Source organism: Ahaetulla prasina, chromosome 1, assembly GCF_028640845.1.
Source record: "Ahaetulla prasina isolate Xishuangbanna chromosome 1, ASM2864084v1, whole genome shotgun sequence".
In the NCBI taxonomy this organism is placed as follows: domain Eukaryota; kingdom Metazoa; phylum Chordata; class Lepidosauria; order Squamata; family Colubridae; genus Ahaetulla; species Ahaetulla prasina.
Genome location: NC_080539.1, coordinates 4,616,341 through 4,643,877, shown reverse-complemented (window position 1 = coordinate 4,643,877; position 27,537 = coordinate 4,616,341). Strand labels below are relative to the sequence as shown.

Below are 27,537 nucleotides of genomic sequence, written 5' to 3'. Positions count from 1 at the left end.
AAGCAAAATCTGGATGGAATATCAAAAGGAAAATAACCAGGTATGAATGTCAGCATTCTGTTCTGCATTGTTTACTTGGCTTGGAGACATGGAGGTAATCACTGGTCTCTGTCCAGTTTTGGAACATATTTCTGCAGATGGCCTGCTCTTCCCTGGGGCCTTGTAAGGAGATTTCTACCAATTGAGTATGGTAATTTACATTTATTAAATTGGCAGGGGGAAAAAACAAGTAACCCATATTAAAATATTAAAAACGAACTGCAGTTTTTTTTAATATATCATTTGCGATTGATGCTGACAGTGCTTTTACGCGAGCAATGACAAATAAACGGGGTTTCTAGCACAACTTCCCTTTTTGTGTTACAACATCCAGCGGAAGAGACACACGCACAGAAAAAAAAAAGTGACATGTTTCTTCAAAGATTCCTGAGCAGCGTCAAAGATGTTTAAATTTCGTTGCTTGTTTTCACAAATCGGCACATCTCCACATCAGCGGCCTTAACAAAACCCTGGAAAGTTTGCTGTTCAGCAGCTGTTGCTGGCCTCACGGAAACACACTTGAACACCTTGTGTTTGGCATCGTAATTCCCCATGCATCGGTGGACGCGACCTCTGATTAATCTGGGTAGCTCACGATCCTTTTGTTCAGAGAAGAATTAAAAAGTTATTTCCGGTTCCCCCCCCCCCTTTACTCCTTTCATGTAGAAATAGCACCACCAAACATTTCTTATCAATTTATAATGTATTTTAATCACTCTTCATATATACCTTTTCGAAGATTTGTGGAGGAGATTTTTATCGCAATGATAAAATTGACAAATTGCAAAAACAAAAGGTATTATTCAGGACCTTCTAAGATTAGGGTCTATGGAAATAATCGATTCTTTACGAAGGATGACTTAGACAAAAGGAACCTGCCAGAACCAGGATGCATGGCTTATAAAGGTAGTCCTTGACTTACGACCACAATTGAGTCCAAAATTTCTGTTGCTAAGCGAGATGATTGTTAAGTGCGTTTTGCACCATTTTACGACCTTTCTTGCCACAGTTGTTAAGTCTGTAGCAACTTCTAACAAACTGTAGTTGTTAGAAACACAGTTGTTAAATGAATCTGGCTTCCCCGTTGACTTTGCTTGTCAGAAGGTCGCAAAAGGGTCGCAAAAACATGACCCCGGGATGCTGTGAGCCGTCATAAATATGAGTCAGTTGCCAAGCCTCTGAATTTTGATCACATGACCACGGGGATGCTGTAACGGTCATAAGTGTGAAAAACGGTCAGAAGTCACTTTTTCAGTGCTGCTGTAACTTTGAACAGTCGCTAAATGAAAGGCTATAAGTTGAGGACTACCTGTATTTATGTATTGGCTTATATAGCGTACGTTAGTGATGGCTAACCTTTTCCAGACCAAGTGCTCAAAGCACATGTGCGCGCCCGAAGCCCCAAAATGCAACATGCACATGCTCCCCACCCACGTGCATGCGCCCACCCACCCACACCTGCGACATGTGCATGTGGGCCCCTGCACACGCCCCCCCCCACAAGCACCCCACCCCCCCACAAGCATACATGACAGAGACCCAAAGACCAGCTGGCCAGTGTGACATGTAAGCCCAGGTGCAGTGGAGCTGAACTGGGGTGACAACTTACATGCCCACCGAGAGGGTGCTATGTGCCACCTCTGGCACGTGTGCCATAGGATCGCCATCCCGGGTGTAGGTTGTCATGGATTCAGCATACCAAAGTGTATCTTTGATTAAAGATTATACAAATATTTGTATATACTTACGATCTCATAAAATACGCATGTCACAGTTTCTTTTCCATCTCTCAAGAGGAATGTTTTTGACCCAAATTGTCCAGGGGTAACAGCAGAGTCCAGAACACCTAAAGAATGCAGCCTAATTATTGGTCTGAAAGCTTTTCAGAGAGAAGACAAACACTGTTCTGTGGGTTTTGTAAAAAGAGACGTGGTGATCTAGTAATGTTAGCCAGGATATAAGTCCAGCTTTAGGTGTGGGCTCAACTGTGGTCGTAAGTCAAGGACTTACAGCCACAGGTGAGATTTAGCACAGGTGAGGACCTGTCCATGGCAACATGTTGACTGAACCCTGTACAAGGAGCTTCTCAGCTTTAGTTCAGCTGACTGCCTCCTATTTTGTGGATCAGAAGAGATAAACAGATGTGGGGTCCTTGGTGCTCTCTGAGCTTGCTTGTTTTCTTGCAGACGTTTCATGACCCTAACTAGGTAACGTCATCAGTGCTAGTAAGGAGTGCTATTTGCTGTCAGTTTATATTCCAGTGTCTTGCCTGTCTGTGTGTGTGTGTGTGTGTGTGTGTGTGGGGTCTTAGGGATTCTTTGGTTGGGCTGTTTACTGACGGCTTCTTTGGCAGCTCGGTTGATTGGGGGTGTTCTTTATTATGTGATTGTTGGTCTGAAGTTGACCTTGGAGTTAATCTAGGCTGATCTGGGTGCTGAGGGCTGGTGGAGAGCTGCTGTTTTTCTCCTTTGGGCTGGTTGAGGGTCTCTTTTGCATAGTCTACAGATGTTCTTAATGTCCATGTGTCTTTTGATGGCTGATTTGTCCAAGTGCCAGGCTTCTAGAAATTCCCTGGCATTTTGGGACCTGACCTGGTCTAGGATGCTCACATTTCCCCAACTGAAACTATTTATTTATTTATTTATTTATTCGCATTTTTATACCGCCCTATCTCCCAAGGGACTCAGGGCGGTTTACAGCCTGATAAAATATAAATACAGAATAAAACATCAATTAAAAAACTTATTAAGTAAGGCCGAATATTTAAAAATAACCATAAAAGTAAAAAAACCCATTAAAACCAAATTCAAAATTTAAAATTCTAGTCCAGTCCTGCGCAAATAAATAGATGTGTCTTAAGCTCGCGGCGAAAGGTTCGAAGGTCAGGAAGTTGGCAAAGTCCTGGGGGAAGTTCGTTCCAAAGGGTGGGCGCCCCCACAGAAAAGGCCCTTCCCCTGGGTGTCGCCAGCCGGCACTGCCTGGCCGACGGCACCCTGAGAAGTCCCTCTCTGTGAGAGCGCATGGGTCGGTGAGAGGTATTCGGTAGCAGCAGATGGTCCCGTAAGTAACCCGGCCCTATGCCATTGAGCGCTTTGAAGATAGTTACCAAAACCTTGAAGCGCACCCGGAAGGCCACAGGTAGCCAGTGCAGTCTGCACAGGAGAGGTGTCACATGGGAGCCACGAGGGGCTCCCTCTATCACCCGCGCAGCCGCATTCTGGACCAACTGGAGCCTCCGGGTGCTCTTCAAGGGGAGCCCCATGTAGAGAGCATTGCAGTAATCCAGACGAGATGTCACGAGAGCATGAGTGACCGTGCATAGGGCATCCCGGTCTAGAAAGGGGCGCAACTGGCGAACCAGGCGCACCTGGTAAAAAGCTCTCCTGGAGATGGCCGTCAAATGGTCTTCAAAGGACAGCCGTCCATCCAGGAGAATGCCCAAGTTGCGCCCAACTATGGCTAAACCTGTCTATAGGCTGTGAAATTAAAGAATTTTTGTCATGTCTTCTGACTGCAAACAAATGTCGACTGACAGGGGAATATGCAAGGCGTGCTGCTATTTCAGTAAGCAAGCAGTTGAGAGTACGGGTGGCCCTTGACTTACGACCACAATTGGGAACAGAATTTTCTCAAAAAAGAGTTTGGCTGACATATTTTAAAAGTAATTGGCTCCTTTGGGATGATAAGACCAATATTCTTGTGTGGAAAACTGCCCCGACAATCTTACTATACTCACCCAGTACCTCAAATAACAGTGGAGTTTTGTCAGAATATTGACTCCAGTGCTTCATGCTTTCGATGACAGCAGATAAAATTCGGAGAGAATTCTCTTTTTCCTTCGCTTTAGATTGGCCCGCCGGCTTTTTCTTTGATACAGGGCCAAAAAAAGAAGACAGATAAGCCAAAGATTACTGCATCGTGTTTGGAGTTTAAGTGAGAACGTTGCTATTTACAGTTAGTCCTCGACTTACGACCACAATCGAGCCCAAGATTTCTGTTGTTAAGTGAGACATATCATAAGTGCCCCCTTCTACAATTTTTCTTGCCATCGTCGTTAAGTGAATGACTGCAGTCATTAAGTTAGCCACACGGTCGTTAAGTGAATCTGGCTGCCCCGTTGACTTTGCCAGTCAGAGAGGGATTTACATGACTCCTGGCCAGGATGCTGCAACCGTCATAAGTATGAACCGGTTGCCAAGCGTCTAAATTTTGATCACATGATTATGGGGAGGGTGTAAAAGGCGTAAGTGTGAAAAAATGGTCCTGAGTCACTTTTTTCCGTGCCATTGTAACTTTGAAGAGTCACTGAATGAACTGTTGTAAGTCGAGGACAATCTATATAAGTCACCAAGTGCTTCAAGCCACTTTTATCTCAGTTTGGAAACTAAGTAGGATTCACAAACATCCTTAATAAAAATATATACACGCCTGAATCTTTTTTACCTGAATCGTTTTGTTGCCTTGCAAATGGTCAGTTTTTTCCTGGTGGGTGTTTTGTGGGCCAGGGCTGTGTTTAAATGTGTAGGAGGGCTCCTGAGTCTGCAGATTTCTCAGCCTGGCTGTTGGAACTGCAGGCCACTGGGAAAGAGCCGGATCCCAATCTTCTGCCTCTTCTCTTCTGCTTCTCTGCGATGCCTGTGGCAGGCCGGCTGATTTCTGGTACGGGGCTTCTGGCTTCATCCAATGACTGGGATGGCCACCCAGTTCTGAAAGACTTTTGTTCTCTGTTCGGGGGCCGAAAGCTGGGAAGTCATTTCTTTTCCAAACATTAGTACTTTCCTCCTGCCTGAAATAAAATAAGACTTTATTGGAGGCTCCAGTGACGTCACCCTCCTGCTGGGTGCTCAAACAGAGCACTCCGTGTTAGAAGATTGTAAAAGTCAGTGAAACAGAAAATAAATCACTGTTCACTGAGCTTAGCATAATCTCTGGGTGAAAGAGATTATCAGAATTGTGGAAGAGTGGCAGGTCTGACAGGGGGTTTGCTCTTAAGAGCGAATTTTCCTGGATTTATGACCCCACCGAATTCCACTCCTTCCAACTTCAGCACGCCCCTGTTTTTATCAGGGAAAAGGAGAGGAATGTTGCTTCTGCTCTAGAGAACTTATTAAATTGATTGATATTCCAAGCAGACGGGAATTTCACAAGCGTTCGAACTTTGATGTAGAATCAGCACGGCAAGTACCGACTCCCTTTTTGAAATTTGAAACCTTTCTTTGTCTTTGATTAATTGACTTTTAAAATGGCGTCTAAAAGTGAAAGTAAAATTTTTAGTACGATGAAGCAGCGTTACTTGTGGATTGTTACAAACGGAGTTTTTATACTGAAAGGAGGGAAGGAGAGTTATTAAGTTTGAATTCCTGATTCTTTTGAAGACAGAATGGCAGCTAAACCTTTAAAGCCTTCTGGAAGAAGGGATCTGAACCAAGTCTTGAGGAAATATTGAAAGAACAATTAAAACTTTCTGAAGATAGGCAAAAGAGATGATGGAGAATTTTAATGCAAAAATAAGAGAAGATATTCTTATGGCAGTTCAAGGACTGAGTAAAAAATTGAAGGATTGGAAGTGGAAATGCAACAGATCTCTCAGTCAAATAAGCATTTAGAAGATGAAATGAAAGGTGTTCAGAAAAAGTGGATCAAAATGAAGATCAGGTTGTGATATTACAATATAAACTTATGGAAGGAGCTCTTAGAATTCGTGGTATGCAAGAAGAGCGTGAGAAGACTTAAGAAAAATTATATCAGAAGCATTGGCTGAATTTATTGAAGGACCCCAAGAGGTAGCTTACCAAATTGATAAAATATATAGAGTTAATTCTTGGATTGCAAGACAGAGAAAGCTTCCTCGGGACATTGTGGTTTATTTTGTGAAAAGGACTATGAGAAATCAAATTCTGCAAGTTTCATATCAGACAACTTTAAAAATTGGAGAACAGAAGTTGAAGGTGTTGAAAGAGATTCCTTCAAAGATGTTAAGAGACAGGAAGGAATTTTCTTATATTACACAAGAACTTAAAAAACATGAGATTCAATTCAGATGGGAGGTGCCAGTTGGACTGACACTATTCTATCAAGGAAGGAGATATAGAATTGACACTGTTTTAAAGGCAAAGGATTTTCTTTCTACACTATTGAAAGTCGAAATAGAAGTGATAGAAAACTTCAAGAGACTCAAGAAGGCGTGGTGACCCAAGAGCCTTTATTGCTGCCAGTATTAGAGGAACCACAAGAGCAAAGGGTGACAAGAGGAGCCCTTAAGCGTAAAGAAGAGCAACAGTCTCAAAGTAAAAGTCAGGATCCCATTATGGAAGCTGTGGGAGGAGCTAGACGGAAGATACCGGAGGAGGAGCTTCCGTTGTCTGCTTCAAAGCTTCAGGAGGCCAGTAATGGCAAATAGAATCTTGTCATGGAATGTTAATGGCTTGAATTCAGCTCAGAAAAGAAGGAAAATATTTCACTACTTGAAACAATTAAAATGATGTGATTTGTTTGCAAGAGACACATATAAAATTATCAGACCAAAAATATTTAATTAATTCAAAATTGGGTAACCATTTTGTTGCATCAGCTTTGGAAAAGAAGCATGGAATTGTTGTATATATCAGGAAGGATATACCAGCTAAGCTAATTGAGGCAGATATTCAAGGAAGATTTATTGCTATTGAACTGGTGATAGATGCAAAAAAGACTTTGTTGATAGGTATTTACGCACCTAATCAGCAACAAGAAAAGTTTTACAAAATGTTACATGAGAGGTTGACCTCTGGGATTATAGTTCGTTTATTTTATTAGGAGACTGGAATGGAGTAATTGATACAAGAAGGATAAGAGAACTTCCTCCAAGAAGATACCTATACATGCAAAATTACCAAAATCTTTTTTTGAAATGATGGAAGACTTTGAGTTTAGAGATATATGGAGGTTACGGAATCCAGATGAGAGAGATTTTACTTTTTTTTCTGATAGGCATCAATCTTTTTCACGCATTGATTTATTTTAATTTCTAATGACTTGCTTTCTAGGGTGAAGAAAACGAAGATATTTCGAGGTGTTTAACTGACCATAGCCCAGTATGGATGGAATTATTACAAGGGAAAAAAGGTGGTAGAACATGGAGGTTGAATGAAAATCTGTTTAGATATGAGGATAATGTAACTTATTGTAAGAAACAGTTAAAAGAATTTTTTGATTTTAATATGTACAAAGGGACACCTATAGGAACTGTGTGGGAAGCGAGCAAAGCGTTTATTAGAGGGATATTGATTTATTTGGACAACAGGCAAAGGAATAATAAACAAAGGCAGCGAGATATTTGGAAGAAGAAATTCAAAGGAAGCAACAGTTATTAATTCAAAACCCACAAGATCATAAACTTAAAGAGGCTATAAAATATTACAGAGTCAATTTAATATGTTAATGGCAGACCAGGTGGCAACGAATATACAATATGCTAAACATAATACTTTTGTAATGCAAATAAACCTGGGAGATGGTTGGCATATAATTTAAGGAAGAAACAGAAAGCACGTGTCATACAAAAATAGAATATAAAGGTAAAGAGACATATCAACAGGATAAAATTAAAAGGCATTCTCAGAATTTTATACTGCACTATATGCAAAAAGACAAAATATTGGATAGGGACATTTATGATTATTTGAAAGATTATAAGGTGAATATTCTAACATTAGAACAGAGGAGGAGCTGAACCGGCCGATAGCTACTGGAGAAATAGTGGAGGCAATTAAACAATTAAAATGGGAAAACCCTGGTACAGATGGTCTTACAGCAACTTATTATAAAAAACACAGGATGAAATATTAGGCCCACTTAAAGAATTATTTAATCAGATACAATTAGGAGTGGAATACCCCGTCATGGAAAACATCTTTTATTTCACTGATACCAAAGAGGAGCAAGACTGCTCTAAACCTGGTAACTATAGGCCGATTTCACTTTTAAATAATGATTATAAGATTTTTGTAAAAATAATAGCAAATAGATTAATGTTAGTTTTACAACAAAGAATTCATACTGATCAATCTGGTTTTATAAAAGGGAGGCAGATGAGGAATAATGTTAGACAGATTATTAATATATTGGAATATTTGGAAAAGAAGAATACTTCAGCGGCACTTATTTTTTTGGATGCAGAGAAAGCCTTTGATCGATTGCATTGGGATTTTTTATTTAAATTAATAGAGAAAATGCAATTTGGAGACTGTTTTATTAGAATAATTAAAGCGATTTATGGAGAGCAAACAGCACAGATTATAGTAAATGGTAGTTTGACAGAAGTTATTAAGATTGCGAAAGGAACAAGACAGGGATGTCCCTTATCACCATTATTGTTTGTTTTGACTCTGGAACCATTATTAGATAAAATACGAGAATTAATGAAAATAGAGGGAATTAAGATTAGACAATATGAGTACAAAGTTAGAGCTTTTGCAGATGATGTAGTGGTTACGTTAATGAATCCTATAAATTCAAGTAGATTTTTGTTGGAAGTAATTGATAAATATGGAAAGGTATCAGGATTTAAAATAAATCAGAAAAAACAAAAGTGATAATTAAAAATATGTCTATACAACAGAAACAAAAACTAGAGGAAATGACAGGATTTGAGGTAGTAAAAAGGTTAAATATTTAGGGTCTATATTAGCTCATCGAACAAGAAACTTTATAAGAATAATTATGACTTGCTATGGCAAAAGTTCAGAATGATATGAATGGCTGGAAGAAATTGCAGTTATCCCTATTGGGAAGGATTGCTATTAAAATGAATGTGTTACCTAGATTTTTGTTTCTGTTCCAGATGATACCTATAATTAAAAAGGATAAAAATTTGGAAGATTGGCAGAGTGGGATTAATAAATTTATATGGCAGGGTAAAAAGGCGAGGGTTAAAATGAAAATAATACAGGATTCACGGGAAAGAGGTGGTTTAAGAATGCCTAATTTTAAACTATATTATGAAGCAGTAACCCTCTCAGTAATAAGTGACTGGTTTAACTTAACAGAGGAAAGAATTTTGAATATAGAAGGTTATGACTTGTTATATGGATGGCATGCGTACTTATTTTATGGAAAAAAAAGTGGATAGGGCTTTTAAGAATCATGTGTTGAGAAGTGCTCTTTTGCGGGTCTGGAATAAATATTCCTATAAATTAGATTATAAGATTCCTATATGGGCGAGCCCTAGACATGCAATAGAGAATATAAATATAGAACAGAAACAGGAAATGATTACATATAAAGAACTTTTGTATGCTGAAGGAGGTAGATTGCAATTAAAATCATTACAGGTATTAAATGAAGAAGGGAGGAATTATACTTGGTTTCAATATGGGCAAATAAGTGCTAGATGGAAAGAAGATCAAAAAATTGGTATAATGCAAAGGAGGAAAATTTAATAAAGCAAATTAGAAATCAGACCCAGGAGCATATAAAGAGATTGTATAATGTGTTGCTTGAAATAGATTCGGAAAAGGATTTGGTAAAGGATTGTATGATAAAATGGGCACAGAATATTCAGGAACCAATAATGTTGGAAACATGGGAGAAAATTTGGGTTAGAAATGTTAAGTTTACACAAGCACAGAATTTAAGGAAAATTTTTATAAGATGTTTTATAGATGGCATTTAGATCCCAAAAAATTATCATGTATGTATCCTAATATCCAAGCGAAATGTTGGAGGTGTGATTGTGATGATGCTACATATTTTCATATTTGGTGGACTTGCAAGAAAATTAAGGTCTTTTGGATAAGAATTTGGTGGATTATTCAAAATGTACTGAAGAAGAAGATAAAGTTCCTGCCACAATTTTTCCTTTTGGGAATTATAATGGATTGTACAGGGATTGAGACTAAACTGATTTTGAACTTAATAACAGCAGCAAGACTGTTGATTGGACAATACTGGAAGAAAGAAGAGATACCTACAATAGAAGAATGGATATTGAAAGTTATTAACTTGGCTGAGATGGCTAAAATCTCAGCTTTTAAAAGACAATACGCAGGAAAGATATTTAATTGAATGGAAAAATGGATTGATTATCTACAAAACAGATATCAGATTAAGAAATATCAGATTGCCTTTGAATAATTAGAAAGTTATTTTATGTAATGGGAGGGGTTGGGAGACTAAAAGCTTTGGATGTGGTTATTTGGATTGGACTTTACCTTGTGATTGACCCGGGAAGCCGGGGTGGGGAGGAGGGGATGTTTTGTTTTTTTTTTTTTTTGGGTGGGAGGGAGGGGGAAAAAAGGGGGAAAATGTTTTTGTTTTTTTTAAAACTCTTTCAATAAAAAAAAAAAAAAAAAAAAAAAAAAAAAAAATAAGACTTTATTATCTATTGGGTTTTCTACTGTGTTTCCCCAAAAATAAGATTGTCTTATATTTTTTTGAACCTTGAAATTAGCGCTTGGCCTTATTGCAGTGGTGAAATCCAAATTTTTTCACTACTGGTTCTGTGGGTGTGGCTTGGTGGGCGTGGCAGGGGAAGAATATTGCAAAATCTCCATTCCCACCCCACTCTGAGACCAGCCAGAAGTGGTATTTTTACTCAAAATTTCCTCTACCGGGTCTCCAAAATGCTAAAAATACTAGTTCTCCAGAACCTGTCAGAATCTGTTGGATTTAACCCCTGCCTTATTGCCATGCACTCAAAAGACCTATTGAGCTTATTATCAGGGGATGTCTTATTTTGGGGGGGAAACAGGGTAACTACCTAGCCGTTCATCTGCCCACCCATCTATCTACAGGTACTTAAAATATACACAGCAGCTGGTATTGTAAGCCTCTTTCTCTGCTTCTCTCTCATTCTGTTATATCCCATGCCCACAGGACTTCCATTTTAAAATGTTGAGGGCTTCACAAGAAACGCTCAAATACAGTAATAGGATTTAGGTGCTCATGCTTAAGGCAAATATATATATATATATATATATATATATATATATATATATATATATAGGTCTTTGGTTGTTCGGGTTTTCTCCCGAATATATATATATATTTCTCAGAATATATATATATATTCTGAAGTTTTCGCGGGTGTTTGTATGTAGGTCTTTGGTTATTCGGGTTTTCTCCCGCGTAAAATTGGAAGTGTCTTGGCGACGACTAAGTCTCATTCGTCATCTTCAGGCTTCAGCTTCGTGCTTCTGGGAGCAATGTGTGATCGCAGCTATTTCTTCCTTTTAACTGCTAGTGGGGTTTGAACTGATTGGGTGGGAGCTTGGCTGTGCTCTGATTGGCTGGGGTTTTCTGTGCTCTGATTGGCTGGGGGTGTGTCCTGTGTTGGTGGGGGCTTGGTTGTGCTCAGTCTAATCTGTGCTGCAGGGGGATTTGAGCTGGTGAGCTGCACTGCTGCTGTTTGGCTTCGTGTTCGTGGTCGTGCTACATCTTCGTAGTGGGTGTCAGTCTGCTGCATGTATGGATTGGAGGGGTTTGAAGTGGCTAATGTTGCAGCTGCGGTCTGGCTTCTGGTCCTTGGTCGTGCTTCCTGATCAGTGTGGGTTTGGAGTCACAGGACACGATATTGACTTTAAAAAGACCAGAACTATCGCCAAAACTGAACACTTTAACAACAGAATAATCAGAGAAGCCATCGAGATAGAAAAACGCCCACACAGCATGAACAAACGAGATGATACCTCCCGCCTACCAGCCATTTGGAAACCTGCCCTTATTGACAAACGTGTCCCTAACACGAGGAATGACACCAGACCCACACTCACGAGGTCCACACAGGATGTCACCACCACACATCCACCCAGAAGCACCCAAACCCACACTGATCAGGAAGCGACCAAGGACCAGAAGCCAGACCGCAGCTGCAACATTAGCCACTTCAAACCCTCAATCCATACATGCAGCAGACTGACACCCACTACGAAGATGTAGCAGACCACGAACACGAAGCCAAACAGCAGCAGTGCAGCTCACCAGCTCAAATCCCCTGCAGCACAGATTAGACTGAGCACAACCAAGCCCCCACCAACACAGGACACACCCCAGCCAATCAGAGCACAGAAAACCCCAGCCAATCAGAGCACAGCCAAGCTCCCACCCCAATCAGTTCAAACCCCACTAGCAGTTAAAAGGAAGAAACAGCTGCGATCACACATTGCTCCTAGAAGCACAAAGCTGATAACACCAGCCTGAAGATGACGAATGAGACTTCATCGAAACGTCGCCAAGACACTTCCAATTTTACGCGGGAGAAAACCCGAATAACCAAAGACCTATATATATATATATATATATATATATTCTGAAGTTTTCGCGGGTGTTTGTATGTAGGTCTTTGGTTATTCGGGTTTTCTCCCGCGTAAAATTGGAAGTGTCTTGGCGACATTTCAACGAAGTCTCATTCGTCATCTTCAGGCTTCAGCTTTGTGCTTCTGGGAGCAATGTGTGATTGCAGCTGTTTCTTCCTTTTTAACTGCTAGTGGGGGTTTGAACTGATTGGGTGGGAGCTTGGCTGTGCTCTGATTGGATGGGGGGTTTTTTTGTGCTCTGATTCGCTGGGGGTGTGTCCTGTTTGGGTGGGGGCTTGGTTGTGCTCAGATTAGTCTGAGTTGCAGGGGGATTTGAGCTGGTGAGCTGCATTGCTGTTGTTTGGCTTCGTGTTCGTGGTCGTGCTACATCTTCATAGTGGGTGTCAGTCTGCTGCATGTATGGATTGGAGGGGTTTGAAATGGCTAATGTTGCAGCTGCGGTCTGGCTTCTAGTCCTTGGTCGTGCTTCATGATCAGTGTGGGTTTGGGTCTGCTTTCTGGGTGGATGTGTGGTGGTGACATCCTGTGTGGACCTCCTGAGTGTGGGTCTGGTGTCATTCCTCGTGTTAGGGACTCATTTGTCAATAAGGATGGATTTCCAAATGTCTGGTAGGCGGGAGGTATCATCTTGTTTGTTCATGCTGTGTGGGCGTTTTTCTATCTCGATGGCTTCTCTGATTATTCTGTTGTTCAAGTGTTCAGTTTTGGTGATAGTTCTGGTCTTTTTAAAGTCAATATCGTGTCCTGTGGCTTTAAGGTGTTGGACCAGGGAAGAAGTTGGTTCCTCTTTTTTGACTGAGTTCTTGTTTTCTTCAATGCGTGCACTTATTCTTCTGTTGGTTTGTCCAATGTATGTGGTGGGGCAGGCGGTGAATGGGATTTCATATACTCCTTGATTTTCTAACTCAATATTGTCTCTGGGGTTTCTTAGGATGGTGGATATTTTTCGGTTTGTGCAGAATGCTGTCTTGATGTTGTGTTTGTGGAGGATCTTGCTGATTCTGTCTGTGGTGTCTTTTATATATGGGGGTGTGTTCTGTTTGGGTGGGGGCTTGATTGTGCTCAGGTTAGTCCCCTGCAACTCAGGCTAACCTCAGCACAACCAAGCCCCCCACAAACAGAACACCCCCCATCCAATCAGAGCACAGCCAACCCCACCATCCAATCAGAGCACAGCCAAACCCCCAACCAATCAGAACACACCTCCACCCAATCAGAACACAGTCAAGCTCCCAACCAATCAGTTCAAACCCCCACTAGCAGTTAAAAGGAAGAAACAGCTGTGATCACACATTGCTCCCAGAAGCACGAAGCTGATAACACCAGCCTGAAGATGACGAATGAGACTTCGTCAAAGGGGAAAAAATAAGAGTTATAGGAAGTCTTCTAGTCCAACCCCCTACTCAAGCAGGAAACCCTGTATCATTTTAGATAAATGGTTGTCCAATTTCTGCTTAAAAACCTCCAGTGATGGAGCACCCATAACTTCTGGAGGCAAGTCGTTCCACTGATTAATCGTTGCACTGGACAGGGTGTTATAGGGTCTCCTGCTTGAGCAGGTTAGACTAGAAGACCTCCGAGATCCCTTCCAACTCTGTTATTCTGAATTCTGTAAATGCCAGGAAGACATCTCACTATTAAGACAATTGGAGTAATAAAACACAATGTTTTGATGCACACACAACAGCTTCCTTAATTATTGCCAAAGCTGCTCAATATAGATCCAGGTAGTCCTCGACTTACAACAGTCCATTTTAGTGACTGTTCAAAGTTACAATGGCCCTGAAAAAAGCGACTCATGACCATTTTTCAAACTTATGGCTGTTGCAGCCTCCCCCGATCACATGATCAAAATTCAGACACCTGGCAACTGGCTCATATTTACAATAGTTGCATTGTCCCAGGGTCATGCGATCCCCTTTTGCAGCCTTCTGACAAGCAAGTCAATAGGGAAGCCAGATCAGTGGTGGGTTTCAAATTTTTTTACTACCGGTTCTGTGGGTGTGGCTTGGGTGGGAGTGGCATGGCTTGGTGGGCCTGGCAGGGGAAGAATACTCTAAAATCTCCATTCCCACCCCACTGCAGGGGAAGGTTACTGTAAAATCTCCATTCCCACCCCAATCCAGGGGAAGGTTACTGCAAAATCCCTATTTCCTCCCGATCAGCTGGACTCAGGAGGCAGAGAATAGATGGGGGTGGGCCCAGTCAGAATTTTTACTACTGGTTCTTCAAACTACTCAAAATTTCCTCTACCAGTTCTCCAGAACTGGTCAGAACCCGCTGAAACCCACCTCTGAGCCAGATGCACTTAACAACCATGTTACTAATTTAGGAGCTACAGTGATTCACTTAACAAATGCGGCGAGGAAAGTCATAAAATGGGGCACAGCTCACTTAACAAATGTTTCACTTAGCAACCGAAATGTTGGGCTCAGTTGTGGCTGTAAGTTGAGGACTACATGTATTATGGTTTGTGAAAAGGCTCCCGGGATTCTTTGGATACTCCTTTTGCTGAATCCCCAAATATATTGTCTTTATTAAGATGGGCAAGGGCTGCCAAGGGGGTGGGGGTAGTGATAGCACAGTGAACAAACCTGGCACGAGAATATAATCAAAGGGGCAAGCAGGATAGAATTGTTAGGTGGTGATGTCTGTATTGTGGTTCAAATGCTCTCTGTCCAGACTGACAGCTGTCCCTCCTACCCACTTTGCAAGAATTTTTTCTCCCTGTCATTTCTGGCAAAAGGCCTGATCTGAGAATTCTAAGCAATACGAAGCGCCACACACAGGCAGATTGGACATAAAAGGATGCAGTTCCAAGAGCTCAGAAATGATGGCCTCAACTGTGCATCGACATTCATTTCGGAGAACGTTGTCAGCCACCTCCCGTTATTCAAGGTGCTTCCTGCATGAGGCATTGTCGGCTTTGATGTGTGTTGTTGCCTTGACAAAGTAGACCGACTAGCAAGCACTGTTGGGCTTCGGAGAAAAGGTTTAATCATTACCGTGAATGATGAAGATTAAAACATTACATAGAGGATATGGGTAGTCCTTGACCTACGACCACAATTGAGCCCAAAATTTATGTTGCTATGCAAGACAGCTGTTAAGGGAGTTTTGCCCCATTTTGCAATCTTTCTTGCCGTAGTTGTTAAGTGAATTTCTGCAGCTGTTAAATTTGTTGTTATGTGAATCTGGCTTCCCCCTTGAACTATGATAGCCAGAAGTTCACAAAAGGGGATCAGGTGATCCCAGGACACTGCAGCCATCATAAATATATACCAGTTGCCAAGCATCTGAAATGGTTGTAAGTATGAAAAACAGTCATAAGTCACTTTTTTCATCTCCGTTGTAACTTTGAATGGTCATTAAACGAATGGTTGTAATTCAAGGACTATCTGTGGTCAATATAGTATTGATTTCCATAACCATGAAATATATTTGATTTCAGGAATATAAAGATGTAAAAGATGTAGGGTTGACATACTTCGTGCCTACTGTTTTCTGCCGTTGGATCGGGTCTGGCTTCTCAGTTTCCCATCCGAAATCTTGAAAAAAAGTCAAAGGACACAGAATGATCAATTTGAACCAAAGTCCTGATCCAATTTGGGATACTAAGAAAGAAAATGTGGACTGTGTTATATGTGTGTGGTTAATTTATTACTTGTGACTTGGTGCTCCACTTCTGAATTTTTGATTACGTTTTGAGGCAGTGTTTCTTGATTTCATTAACTTTAAGATATGTGGACTTCAAACCCCAGAACTCCCTGTATGGCTGGCTGGGGAATTCTGGGAGTTTTTTTTATTTTATTTATTTATTTGATTTTTATACCGCCCTTCTCCCGAAGGACTCAGGGCGGTGTACAGGCAAAATAAAACAAGCAATACAAAATACAATTAAAATGCAATTTAAAAAACTTATTAAATTAGCCTGAGAATTAAAAAAATTACCTTACACTAAAAACCCCATTTAAAATTAATAAAAATTTACCATTTAAAATTCAATTCAAGCCAGCCCCGCGCGAATAAAAAGGTGTGTCTTCAGTTCGCGGCGGAAAGTCCGAAGGTCAGGTATTTGGCGTAAGCCTGGGGGAAGCTCGTTCCAGAGTGTGGGAGCCCCCACAGAGAAGGCCCTTCCCCTGGGGGCCGCCAGCCGACATTGTTTGGCGGACGGCACCCTGAGAAGTCCCTCTCTGTGAGAGCGTACGGGTCGGTGGGAGGCATGTGGTAACAGCAGGCGGTCCCGTAAGTCCCGTAAGTCCCCGGGCCCTAAGCCAGTTGAAGTCCACACATCTTAAAGCTGCTGAAGTTGCAAAACACTGCTTTAAGAGAATAGATCCGTTGGTGGTGCCTCTGCTTTATGTTTTATTTTAATTACTGCCCCGTGGTGGCGGAGTGGTTAGAACACAGCACTTCTGCTGACTGCCGGCTGCCTTCAATTTGGCAGTTCGAATCTCACCAGGCTCAAGGTTGACTCAACCTTCCATCCTTCCGAGGCTGGTAAAATGAGGATCCAGATTGCTGGGGGCAAGAGGCTGACTCTGTAAACCTCTTAGAGACGGCTGTAAAAGTATTGTGAAGCGGTATATAAGTCTTCCTTGCAAAGGAAGGAAGGAAGGAAGGAAGGAAGGAAGGAAGGAAGGAAGGAAGGAAGGAAGGAAGAAAAGGGAGGGAGGGAGGGAGGAAGGAATTTGTGGTGGCACAGTGGTTATAATGCAATATTGCAAGCTAACTCTGCTCACAGTCCTGACCGGCTCAAGTTTGACTCAGCCTTCTGTCCTTCCAAGGTTGGTAAAATGAGAACCCAGATTGTTGGGAGCAATGTGCTGACTCTGTAAACGGCTTAGAAAGGGCTGTAAAAGCACTGTATATAAGCGGTATATAAGTCTAAGTGCTATTGCTATTTCCAAAAAGGATTATCTGCCTTCCACGTTTTGGCAAACTTATTCATAAGTGATTCCTTTAATGCAGCTGCCTCCAATCTGAAGAGCTTCGGAGAAGATGTGACTGTAATTACGAGAATTCTCAACCCAAAGAGATAAACCATCTGGAGCAGGGGTCTCCAACCTTGGCAACTTTAAGCCTGGTGGACTTCAACTCCCAGAATTCCCCAGCCAGCAAAGCTGGGAGTTGAAGTCCGCCAAGGCTTAAAGTTGCCAAGGTTGGAGACCCCTGATCTGGAGGGTATCTTGATGGGAAAGGATGATGGATCAAATTAAAGATCTGGATAATTCCACATTCTCCACTACTAGCCATTCAATTCAATTCTACATTACAACAATAATATGATGCTAATCATTGCAGGAATTTGCTATGTCTAATCTAATGAAAAGAAAAACTAGGGGCAACAATGATAACTATGTTCCAATATTTGAGGGGGTCAACCAGGGGTGAAATCCAGCAGGTTCTGACAGGTTCTGGAGAACTGGTAGCGGAAATTTTGAGCAGTTCGGAGAACCGATAGCGGGAATTTTGAGTAGTTTGGAGAACTGACAAATACCACCTCTGGCTGGCCCCAGAGTAGGTGGGAGTGGAGATTTTGCAGTATCCTTCCCCTGCCATGCCCACCAAGCCATGCCCACCAAGCCATACCATGCCCACCAAGCCAGCCCACAGAACCGGTAGTAAAAAAAAATGGATTTCACCACTGGGGTCAACCCATTCTCCAAACAGACCACAACAGGTACAGGGTCTCCTGCTCAAGCAGGGGATTGGACTACATCTCTAGAAGACCGCCAAGGTCCCTTCCAACTCTGTTATTCAATATTTCATATTGTTTATCCCCAGTTTCTGGAAATCGGGGTGGGTTGGAACCTGCTTGTAAACATGGCTAATAACTCATGATAGACCCAATCCTCTAAATAAAGTATTTGATAAGATGATATTTGTATAATCTTTGTGTTCCAGTTTTTATTCAAGGCATGGATGGGATATGAGTGAATGTCCTTTTGAAAAAAGCTAGGTTTGCTGTTCTATTTATAGTTGTCCTATTATACATCTCCATTTTTCAAATATGCTTTTGTAGAGATATAAGGCAAATGCAAGGTGGAAATGTTTCACTTTTCCCATTCCCTCTCTTTCAATAAGAATAGAATTAATTATTATTCCAATAATTAATTCTGGCAGAAATGTGCAGAGACAGTTTTTCAAGCTGAAGAAAATGATAAATATCTCTTTTAGCATTAATAAAAAAAAACATTAAGGAATATTCTTTCCTGTGGAACACATAGACCTGGAATTTTAATTGTTAAAAATGAGGGGGGGAAAGGCAAAGTTACAAGAGATATAATTTAAATGCCAGTCTTCTATGTAATTCATAAGGGGTTTATTTTGCTGCGTTCAGAAATTTTAACCAGAGGCTAGAACAATATTTTTTGTGACAAAAGTATATTTTAAAAAATGAACAGTCCACCACTTACCTGCAAGCAAGGCTGAGAAATTGAAATGATCAGCTGAATTGTTACTGTTCGGCTCATTTTTAAGTGGATTTGATGTGAGTGGTTGTTTGGTCCTTTTTTTCTGATTGAAGAGTGGGACTGGAAGACAGCCTAAGATTTGAAGTGGCAATATAAGGCACAATTATTAAATTATTAATGCTTTTGGTGCAGTAATATACACAGGTAGTCCTTAACTTACAAGAGTTCATTTAGTGACCGTTCAAAGTTATAATGGCACTGAAAAAGTGACTTATGACCGTTTTCCTCACTTATAAACGTTGCAGCATCCTCATGTGATCGACATTCAGACGCTTGGCAATTGACTCATATTTATGACGGTTGTAGTTCCCAGGGTCATGTGATCACTTTTGCAGCCTTCTGACAAGCAAAGTCCACGGAGAAGCCAGATTCACTTAACGATGGTGTTACCAACTTAACAACTGTGGTGATTCACTTAACAACTGGGGCAAGAAAGGTCATAAAATGAGAAAAAATTCACTTAACTGTGAATTAACTGTAAATGACCTTAGGTAATTCACCTAACTAAGCCAGCTATTTGGCTTAGCAACAGAAATTTTGGGCTCAGTTGAGGTTATATGTTGAGGACTACTTGTATATTCAGAAGCACGCAGCCTTGTATCCTAATATGCAATTTGCATGAATGTAGCAATGGTGACAGAGGCACACTGCAGCTCATTCATCAGAAAGATGTGCATGTTTGGAGAACTGCTCCACATCTGGAATCTCATCTGTTCAGGAGATACAAAGGATCTGTACAGAACTCTTCATAGCATCTCATTAAAACCTTTGGTATCAGAATTAATTTGCTTGTATGTATCTGCTTAATTTATCATCTCTGTCTGACCTTGATCAAAGATGACTAAAGCATTCTCGCTCCGTGGAACTCTGGACCTCCCATGCTACCAATTCAATTTTATCAGTATTATTAATGTCTATTGAGAAGGTGTCCATTCTGATTATCATTTTTGGCACCAGGTAAAAATCTCTTTCTTATCTGTCCAGGCATTTTCAACAGCCTCCATAATTATTCTCATCGCTGATTTATGCTTTGGTCAGGTTTTATCAGCGATGGCTGCCCATTTGGGCTTATTGCGTTGGTTTATTGCTGATATTGTTGTAGCTGTTATTGTTGTTATTCCCTTCAAGTTATCCTGGGAATTTCTGCTGAATATCCCCTTCTCCCATCAATCAACCAACACAAAGTGAATTTGTTTTAAGGATTGCACAAAGAATAATCAAGAGAATGATCCCTGTCTGCAAATTTGTCTGATGGTCTTTCTATAAGAGGGAAATGAGGGGAGAGGAGAGATAATGGTCAGTCTGAAGAAATGGGAAAAAAATTCTCTGTGAATTTTTCATAAAGGTTTATTATAATGGTTAAAGCTCTCCATTTTTTAAGACCTTCCCTCCTGCTTTCTGGCATATTTTAACAGCCGAGGAATTATGGTAGTTAGACGTTAATATTGATCAATGCATGAAATCTACTCAGGGAACACTTCTTATTCCACCAACGAAAAATACAATAAAATAAGACTTGAGCGCATCGCTTTTCTGGATTACACATAAGGGGAGTAAATTCTGGTGGGGCATCCCCTAAGTGATGTGGATGTGTGTGTGGATGTATTAACAAAAGGTAAATTGAAGTCTCAGTTCCCTTTTTATGCGTGTTGCAAAAACTAAAAAGAAGAGTCTGTGTTTTAATGATACAATCACAGCCACCATTTTGACTTTTTGATGCTCCCTGCAACCAGAGAAAGATTTAACACAATTTAAAAACCATGTGCAATCAGGATTTCTTCTCCCAGGGAAAATGGTATAGGGTTTCCTGTTTGAGCAGGGAGCTGGACTAGAAGATCTCCAAGGTCCCTTCCAGCTCTATTCTATTCCATCGTAAAAGTATGGGAAGAGAAGAATGGGAGAAATACAGATAGTCCTCAACTTACAACCATTCGTTTAGGGACCTTTCATAGTTGCAACACCAGTGAAAAAAATGACTTATGACCAATCCTCACAATTACAACCATCGCAACATCCTCCGTATCAGGTGATCAAAATTTGGACGCTTGGCAACCGTCACAGTGTCCCTGGGTCATGTAATCACCATTTTTGACCTTCCCAGCCAGCTTCCGACAAGCAAAGTCAATGGAGAAGCTGAATTCACTTAACAACCGTCTGATTCACTTAACAACTGCAGTGATTCCATTACAACCGTGGTTTTAAAAAAAAGGTTGTAAAAAAATCAAGCATGACTGGTTTAACAATCACCTTGCTTAGCAATGAAAATTCTGATCCCGGTTGGGGCTATAAGTCAAGGACTTATAGCCCAACTATAGGGGAGGTTTTTGATCCATTTTTCCACGCCCTGCAACATAAAGCCCTAAATAATATTGCTCACTCCACTCATCTTGCTGGTCATTGGTTGGGAATTATAATAACTCTTTCGAATTCCACCCCAGTAAAAGATGGATACCTGCTGTACTACGCATCAAAGAATTGTCAGCGAAATTCCTCTTCATGTTTTTATTTCTAGATATCAGCACCTGAAAAAAAAAACCATAATTGATTTAGTAGCCGGTTCTTCTAGACTCTAGAGGACATAGGTCAGAAGATAGTTTGTGATACATTAGCAAAGCATTTTAAATCCTTACTACAGACCTCTCCTCCACAGTATAGTATAGAATTTATGATTATTTAACCATGCAATCCTATTCTGCTCTTGATGGTCCTGGGTGGGGGGAGTGATTCTAGATATTTCAGAGGGAAACTAATGCCAGTTGCTACCAAACTAAGTTTTTTTTAAATTTGTTTCTTTAAATTTGTTCCCATCTGCACCATCTTGTCCACTTTTGGAGCACCAAAACATGAAAATGTTTAGCAATATTCTGCAGGAAAAGCTCATAACCTTTTCTAAATACCTTGATTTTTTTTAACCTTTTTATTAGTTTAATTAATAATTTAGTGCTTATGCTATACTGTTTGGCTAATACGGTTGTGCAAAACTATTTTTTGTCTGTTCAGAAGTTAAACATAATGGCTTTTTTTAAAAGCAAAATCATTAATTTTCATAGTAGGAGTGGGTCTTTTATGTGATCAATAATTTCAATATTAAAGTGTTCTTCTCTTTAAAAAAATGGGCGTGGAGAAGAAATCTGATGGTCTCTGTGGCCTAAAATACTGTAGATACTCTTCTGGGAAAAAAGCCAGTTTCCATTTAGGGAATTTAAAATTAAAACATCCTTTTAAATGGGTGGTATTACCTCTTTAAACAGTGCTGAAGAAGATGTGATTAAACATTTTTTTTTAAAAGCTGTTATTGCAGAATATATATATATATATATATATGACGAATGAGACTTCGTCGAAACGTCGCCAAGACACTTCCAATTTTACGCAGGAGAAAACCCGAATAACCAAAGACCTACATATATATATGTATATGTATATATATGTATATATGTATATAATCTTATCTTAATAATATACGTTGTATGCATACATACATGCATATATCATATGCACTTTATATATGCATATAAAATATATACAGTTGCAGTTTTATATGGCTATCAAGCAAGCTACTCAAAAGAAACTAAAATAACATAGAGAAATGATAGATTATAGTAATGAGGAACAAATAATTTAATAGATAATAAAAGACAATGATTGATGGATGATATACAAAAAGAACAAAATAGATGATTGATAATGATCAATGACAGAGTCACTGATAGAGAGTCTAAGGGTAAGATTGGCAGTAACTAATTTTGACAAATAAATAAATAAAAATATATAACGATAAACAAATCATGATAAAAGTGAGAGATGAATCAGATTTATAAAGATGGATGGATGGATGGAGAAAGAGAGAGAGAGAGATAATAGCTAAATGATAAAAGTTGTGAGATTTATTTATCAAGTTTTAAATGATTGACAAATGAGAAATAATAGATTTAGATATAGATGATAGATAGATAGATATGAAGATAGATAGATAGATAGATAGATAGATAGATAGATAGATAGATAGATAGATAGATGGATGGATGGATGGATGGATGGATGGATGGATGGATGGATAGATAGATAGATAGATAGATAGATAGATAGATAGATAGATATAGATAGATAATAGATATATAATGATAGATGATAGACAGATAGATAGATGATAGATAGATAATAGATAGATAGATAGATAGATAGATAGATAGATAGATGATAGATAAATAGATAGAGACAGAGACAGACAGATGACAGATAGATGATATAGATAGATAGATAGATAGATAGATAGATAGATGATAGATAGATGGATGGATGGATAGATAGATAAATAGATAATGATAGATGATAGACAGACAGACAGATAGATGATAGATAGATAATAGATGATAGATAGATAAATAGATGATAGATAAATAGATAGATAGATAGATAGACAGAGACAGACAGACGACAGGTAGATGATGGATGGATGGATAGATAGATAGATGATAAATGATAGACAGACAGACAGACAGACAGAAATTATTGCTGGATGATAGATTGAGTTATGATGCACTTCTCGTTTTATTCATTTATCTAAATGTGAAACTGCCTATCTCCCTCACAAAGGGCCTCTGTACCGGTAGTTACTACAGATAGGCAGACAACACGGAGTTGTATTTTAACAAAAGCTGTAAATCTAGTCCTCCTGATTTACAAGCCACCATTGTTGGCTTTGCAGCCTGAACCCGGTTCTGGTTTCCTTGTCCAACCATGGTTAATCAAAAAAAAAACAAAAAAACCCCCATAGCTCAGAGAGAGAGAGAGAGAAAGAGAGAAAAGCCCCTGCTTCAAGTACGTAAAATTGATGAAAAGGGCTACAAATCATCACAGCTTAGAGTTCAGAGGGAGGCAAGAAAAAAATCGGACCCTTTTATCGATTTAAGGGCAATCTGAGCTTTCTCGGCAGTCGGGTCTCTTTGCTCCAGGCCCTGTCAAGCTCTCCTCACAGGGGCTTTTTCAAAATAATCCCAGTAAGGTTTCTGTCTCGTTTTTCTCGGAGGGCTGAAATTTATAAAAATGGTTGAGGCAGATTTTGCTCCCCTTTCTGAGAGGAAAGGCTACATCTGAAGGGACCCGAGGAGGAAGACAAAAGGGCCGCCCAGGAGGGGAAGAAGGAGCCAAGATGGACGTCGGGGGGGGGGGGAAATGGCGGGAAAATGGCCCCGCTGAGGGGAAAAAAGATGCACAAATATTTTTTTTCTCTCTCTTTCTCTTCTTTCTCTTTCTGAGTTGGGTCCACAGGAGTTGGAACTGCCAACAAACTTAAATAAATAAATTGATGATGGTGATGATACGGCAGGAATGGCGAGATGGGTGTGGTAAGGAAGAAGAAAGAAAAAATGAGGCAGGACCCCTGTTTCCTCAGGCTCCTCGGGGAGGAAGAAGCTGCTGAGGAGGAGGAAGATGGTGGAGGAGGAAGAGGAGGAGGAGGAGGAGGAGGAAGAAGAGAAAGAGGGAAGAGGAAGGAAGGAAGGGAAAGAAAGAGAGTAAGGAAGGAAGGAAGGAAGGAAGGAAGGAAGGAAGGAAGGAAGGAAGGAAGGGAGGGGAGGGAGGGAGAAAAAGAAAGAATGAGAGAGAGGGAGAGAGAGAAAGAAAGAAGGAGGGAGGGAGGGAGGAAAGGAAGGAAAAAAGAAAGAAAGGGAAGGAAGGAAGAAGGAAGGAAGAGGGGAAAGAAAGGAAGGGAGAGAGAGAGAGAAGGAAAGAAAGAGGAAGGAAAGAAAGAGGAAGGAAGAAAGAAAGAAAGTAAGAAAGAAGGAAGGAAGGAAGGAAAGAAAGAAAGAAAGAAAGGGAGAGAGGGAGGGAGAAAAAGAAAAAACGAGAGAGGGAGAGAGAAAGAAAGAAAGAACAAGAGGGAGAGAGAGAAAGAAAGAAGGAGGGAGGGAGGAAAAAGGAAAAAAGAGAAAGAAAGGGAAGGAAGGAAGAAGGAAGGAAGAGGGGAAAGAAAGGAAGTAAGAAAGAAAGAAGGAAGAAAGGAAGGAAGGGAGGGAGAGAAAGAAAGAAAGGGAGAGAGGGAGGGAGAGAAAGAAAGAACGAGAGAGGGAGAGGGAGAGAGAAAGAAAGAAAGAAAGAAAGAATGAGAGAGAGAGGGAGAGAGAGAGAAAGAGGGAGGGAGGAAGGGAAGAAAGGAAGGAAAAAAGAGAAAGAAAGGGAAGGAAGGAAGGAAAGGAAGGAAGGAAGGAAGGAAGGAAGGAAGGAAGAGGGGAAGAAAGGAAGGGAGAGAGAGAAGGAAAGAAAGCAAGAAAGAGAGAGAGAGGGAGGGAGAGAAAGAAAAAGGGAGGGCGGAAAGGGAGGAAAAAAGAAAGAAGGAAGAGAGGAAAGAAAGAAGAAGGAAGGAAGATAGGAAGATAGGGGAAAGAAAGAGGAAGGAATGGAAAGGAAAAAGAAAGGAAGGAAAGAAAGAAAGAAAAAGAAAGAAAGAAAGAGAAAGAGAAGAAAAGAGATGCAAAGGGAGAAAAACAATGGCCTCAACGTGAGCCAAAGTTGGCTCCGTAATCCCAGCTTGTTTGCTTTGGGCCTCCAGAGAGGATTCACCAAAGAGGACAGTGGCGGAAGGGGCTCCAGGAGGGACTGTCCAGCAGTGTGGACACCAAGCAAGCCACCAACTGAAGGGAACCCTAGCCCAGAAGAACGCTTATTTGAGATTAAATTCAGGCATCGTGATTTGCAAATCCTGGCTTATGCTTGACAGCCTCTGGGTGACGCCTGGTGATAAGGTACAATGACATCATGGGTGTGATGTCATAGCAGGCTACAGAAAGGGTTGCATTTATGCCCTGGCTTATTTGCATAATTGCTGGTGTCCAGTGATGTCATCATTTTCTCCCTATAGGATTCAGCTCCTGTTCACTTTCCTCTTGGCTTCATTCATGTCATGTGACCAGTGATGTCACAACACAGGCGATATCATTTGGTCCATATATAGTTCACGCAGTGTTAACCAAACTACAGGTAATCCTCAAATTACAATCTTGCGTTTAGTGACCGTTCCAAGTTACAACGGCACTGAAAAAAGTGACGTATGACTGTTTTCACACTTACAACTTTTGCAGCATCCCCATGGTCATGTGGTTCACATTTATGACAGTTGGAAGGGGAAGGTTACTGCAAAATCCCCATTCCTTCCCCACTCCTGGGGGGAAAGATACTGCAAAATCTCCATTCCCTCCCCACTTCAGGGATTTTGCAGTAACTTTCCTCTGGAGTGGGGAAGGAATGGAGATTTTACAGAATCCTTCCCCTGGAGTGGGGTGGGAATGGAGATTTTACAGTATCCTTCCCCTGCCACGTCCACCAAGCCACACCCACAGAACCGGTAGTAAAAAAATTTGAAACCCACCACTGTTTAAGATGGGTGAACCAACTCCCAGAATTCCCCCAGCACACATAAATTTGCCAAGGTGAAGTAATACTGATTTATTTGCGAATCTGATGAAATCTGCCTGGACTCCTATCTATGAAATTTTGATTTTTTTTTCTTCTTCTTTGAGATAGCCCTAAATATACCCATTGTGCGTCTTTGGGAGGCAGGCTGGAGAACATACTCTTCCTTCTTGGTTCATTTTACCTCTTTTCTTTATGCATTTTGGACCACCCACCTCCTCCCATTCTCACTTTTTTCCCCTCTGTCTCTCTCCGGTTGCTTTTCATTCTTACCAACACCCTATAAAGGTTATTAGGAGAGGACCTGACATTTTTCACATGGATCATTTTGCAGATTATTTCTATTAATCTCCTCATCGCCTTGTTATCCCATCTTCTTACAGTTAAAATGCAAAGGACCGTTGCAGGAAATTTGAAACAATGGCTGCATTCAAGCAATTTACACCCAGCCTGCATACGGAATTAATCCACTTTCTTGGATTTGTGCCATCCGGAGAACATGAAACTAACCAAACAGGAATGGTTTGTGCAACTTGTAAGATTAAAAAAAAAAAGAACATTAACCAAGCTTGCAACATCTTATGCCTGCAAAGCTGCTAAGGGGTGTTATATTAAGAGAGCTATTTTTTAAAAAAATATCAGAATCTTCCTGCAGTTTTTGTTTGCTAGTGAAGTCTTCCAACCAGCTTTCTCCAACTGCTTATCACTCCCAGCCAGCAGCAACTCCTCTGGTTGGAAATTATGAGGAATTTACTTCCAAGAATATGTCGGAAGTGAGAAAAAAAAAACTGCTGGAATACAATTTTTCAGTAAGAGAATGGCTGCATTTCAACCCTTGCCTTCTACAGCCAGTCCTCAATTTACAACCATTTAGTTTAGTGACCATTTAAAGTTACGAGAGCACTGGGAAAAATTAGGGGATGAAAATTCACTGAGCAACTGTGGCAAGAAAGTTCGTAAAATGGGGCAAAAGTCACTTAACAACTGTTTCACTCAGAAATAGAAATTTTAGGCTCAATTACGGCCGTAAATCAAGGACGAGCCGCAATCCACATTTTGGGAGTCGGCTCAGAAAAATAACCCATGTGTATTAAAAATCTGCATTTTAGGATTTAACGTTGAAGGAATGCATCTATTTAGATCATTTATATCCCAAATATCACTTTCCAAATAGTTTTTCTTTTCCCCTTTTAAGCTACAAAATTAAAGGGACCAAAATCCATGTCAAACGGACCAGAACTGAATTCCTATTGTCTATCTCTCATACTAGTGATGAAGAAAAAAAAAATCTGAAAAAGAATTGTTGGTAACTTAAAACT

General features: G+C 40.5%; 2 protein-coding genes across 2 annotated transcripts in view; one reads left to right on the top strand and one right to left on the bottom strand.

Moving 5' to 3' along the window:
• Positions 1-446: 446 nt before the first annotated feature.
• SPATA22 (spermatogenesis associated 22) lies at positions 447-21,306 on the bottom strand. The gene is made up of 7 exons (XM_058163846.1): positions 21,261-21,306; positions 18,752-18,880; positions 15,820-15,880; positions 4,483-4,825; positions 3,776-3,905; positions 1,788-1,885; positions 447-638 (listed from the first exon to the last, which is right to left on the bottom strand). Exons 1-7 carry the CDS (start codon positions 21,304-21,306, stop codon positions 447-449), a joined length of 999 nt encoding a protein of 332 aa, XP_058019829.1.
• Positions 21,307-26,626: 5,320 nt separating this feature from the next.
• Positions 26,627-27,537, top strand: part of ASPA (aspartoacylase) — a 34,935-nt gene continuing 34,024 nt past the window's right edge. The window contains exon 1 of the mRNA XM_058164047.1: positions 26,627-26,740. Coding sequence (XP_058020030.1) covers positions 26,718-26,740 — 23 coding nt within the window. The 5' untranslated portion in view covers positions 26,627-26,717. The remainder of the gene's footprint in view (positions 26,741-27,537) is intronic.

Bases quoted from the DNA above. Each gene is read 5' to 3' on its own strand.
- SPATA22 (XM_058163846.1), bottom strand. From the start codon at position 21,306: ATGAAGAGGAATTTCGCTGACAATTCTTTGATGCGTAGTACAGCAG. The intron at 3,906-4,482 runs GTAAAAAAGATT...CCTGTATCAAAG, and splicing joins AAGGCAACAAAACGATTCAG to AAAAAGCCGGCGGGCCAATC. The intron at 1,886-3,775 runs GTGAGTATAGTA...TGCATTCTTTAG, and splicing joins ACTGTTATTTGAGGTACTGG to GTGTTCTGGACTCTGCTGTT.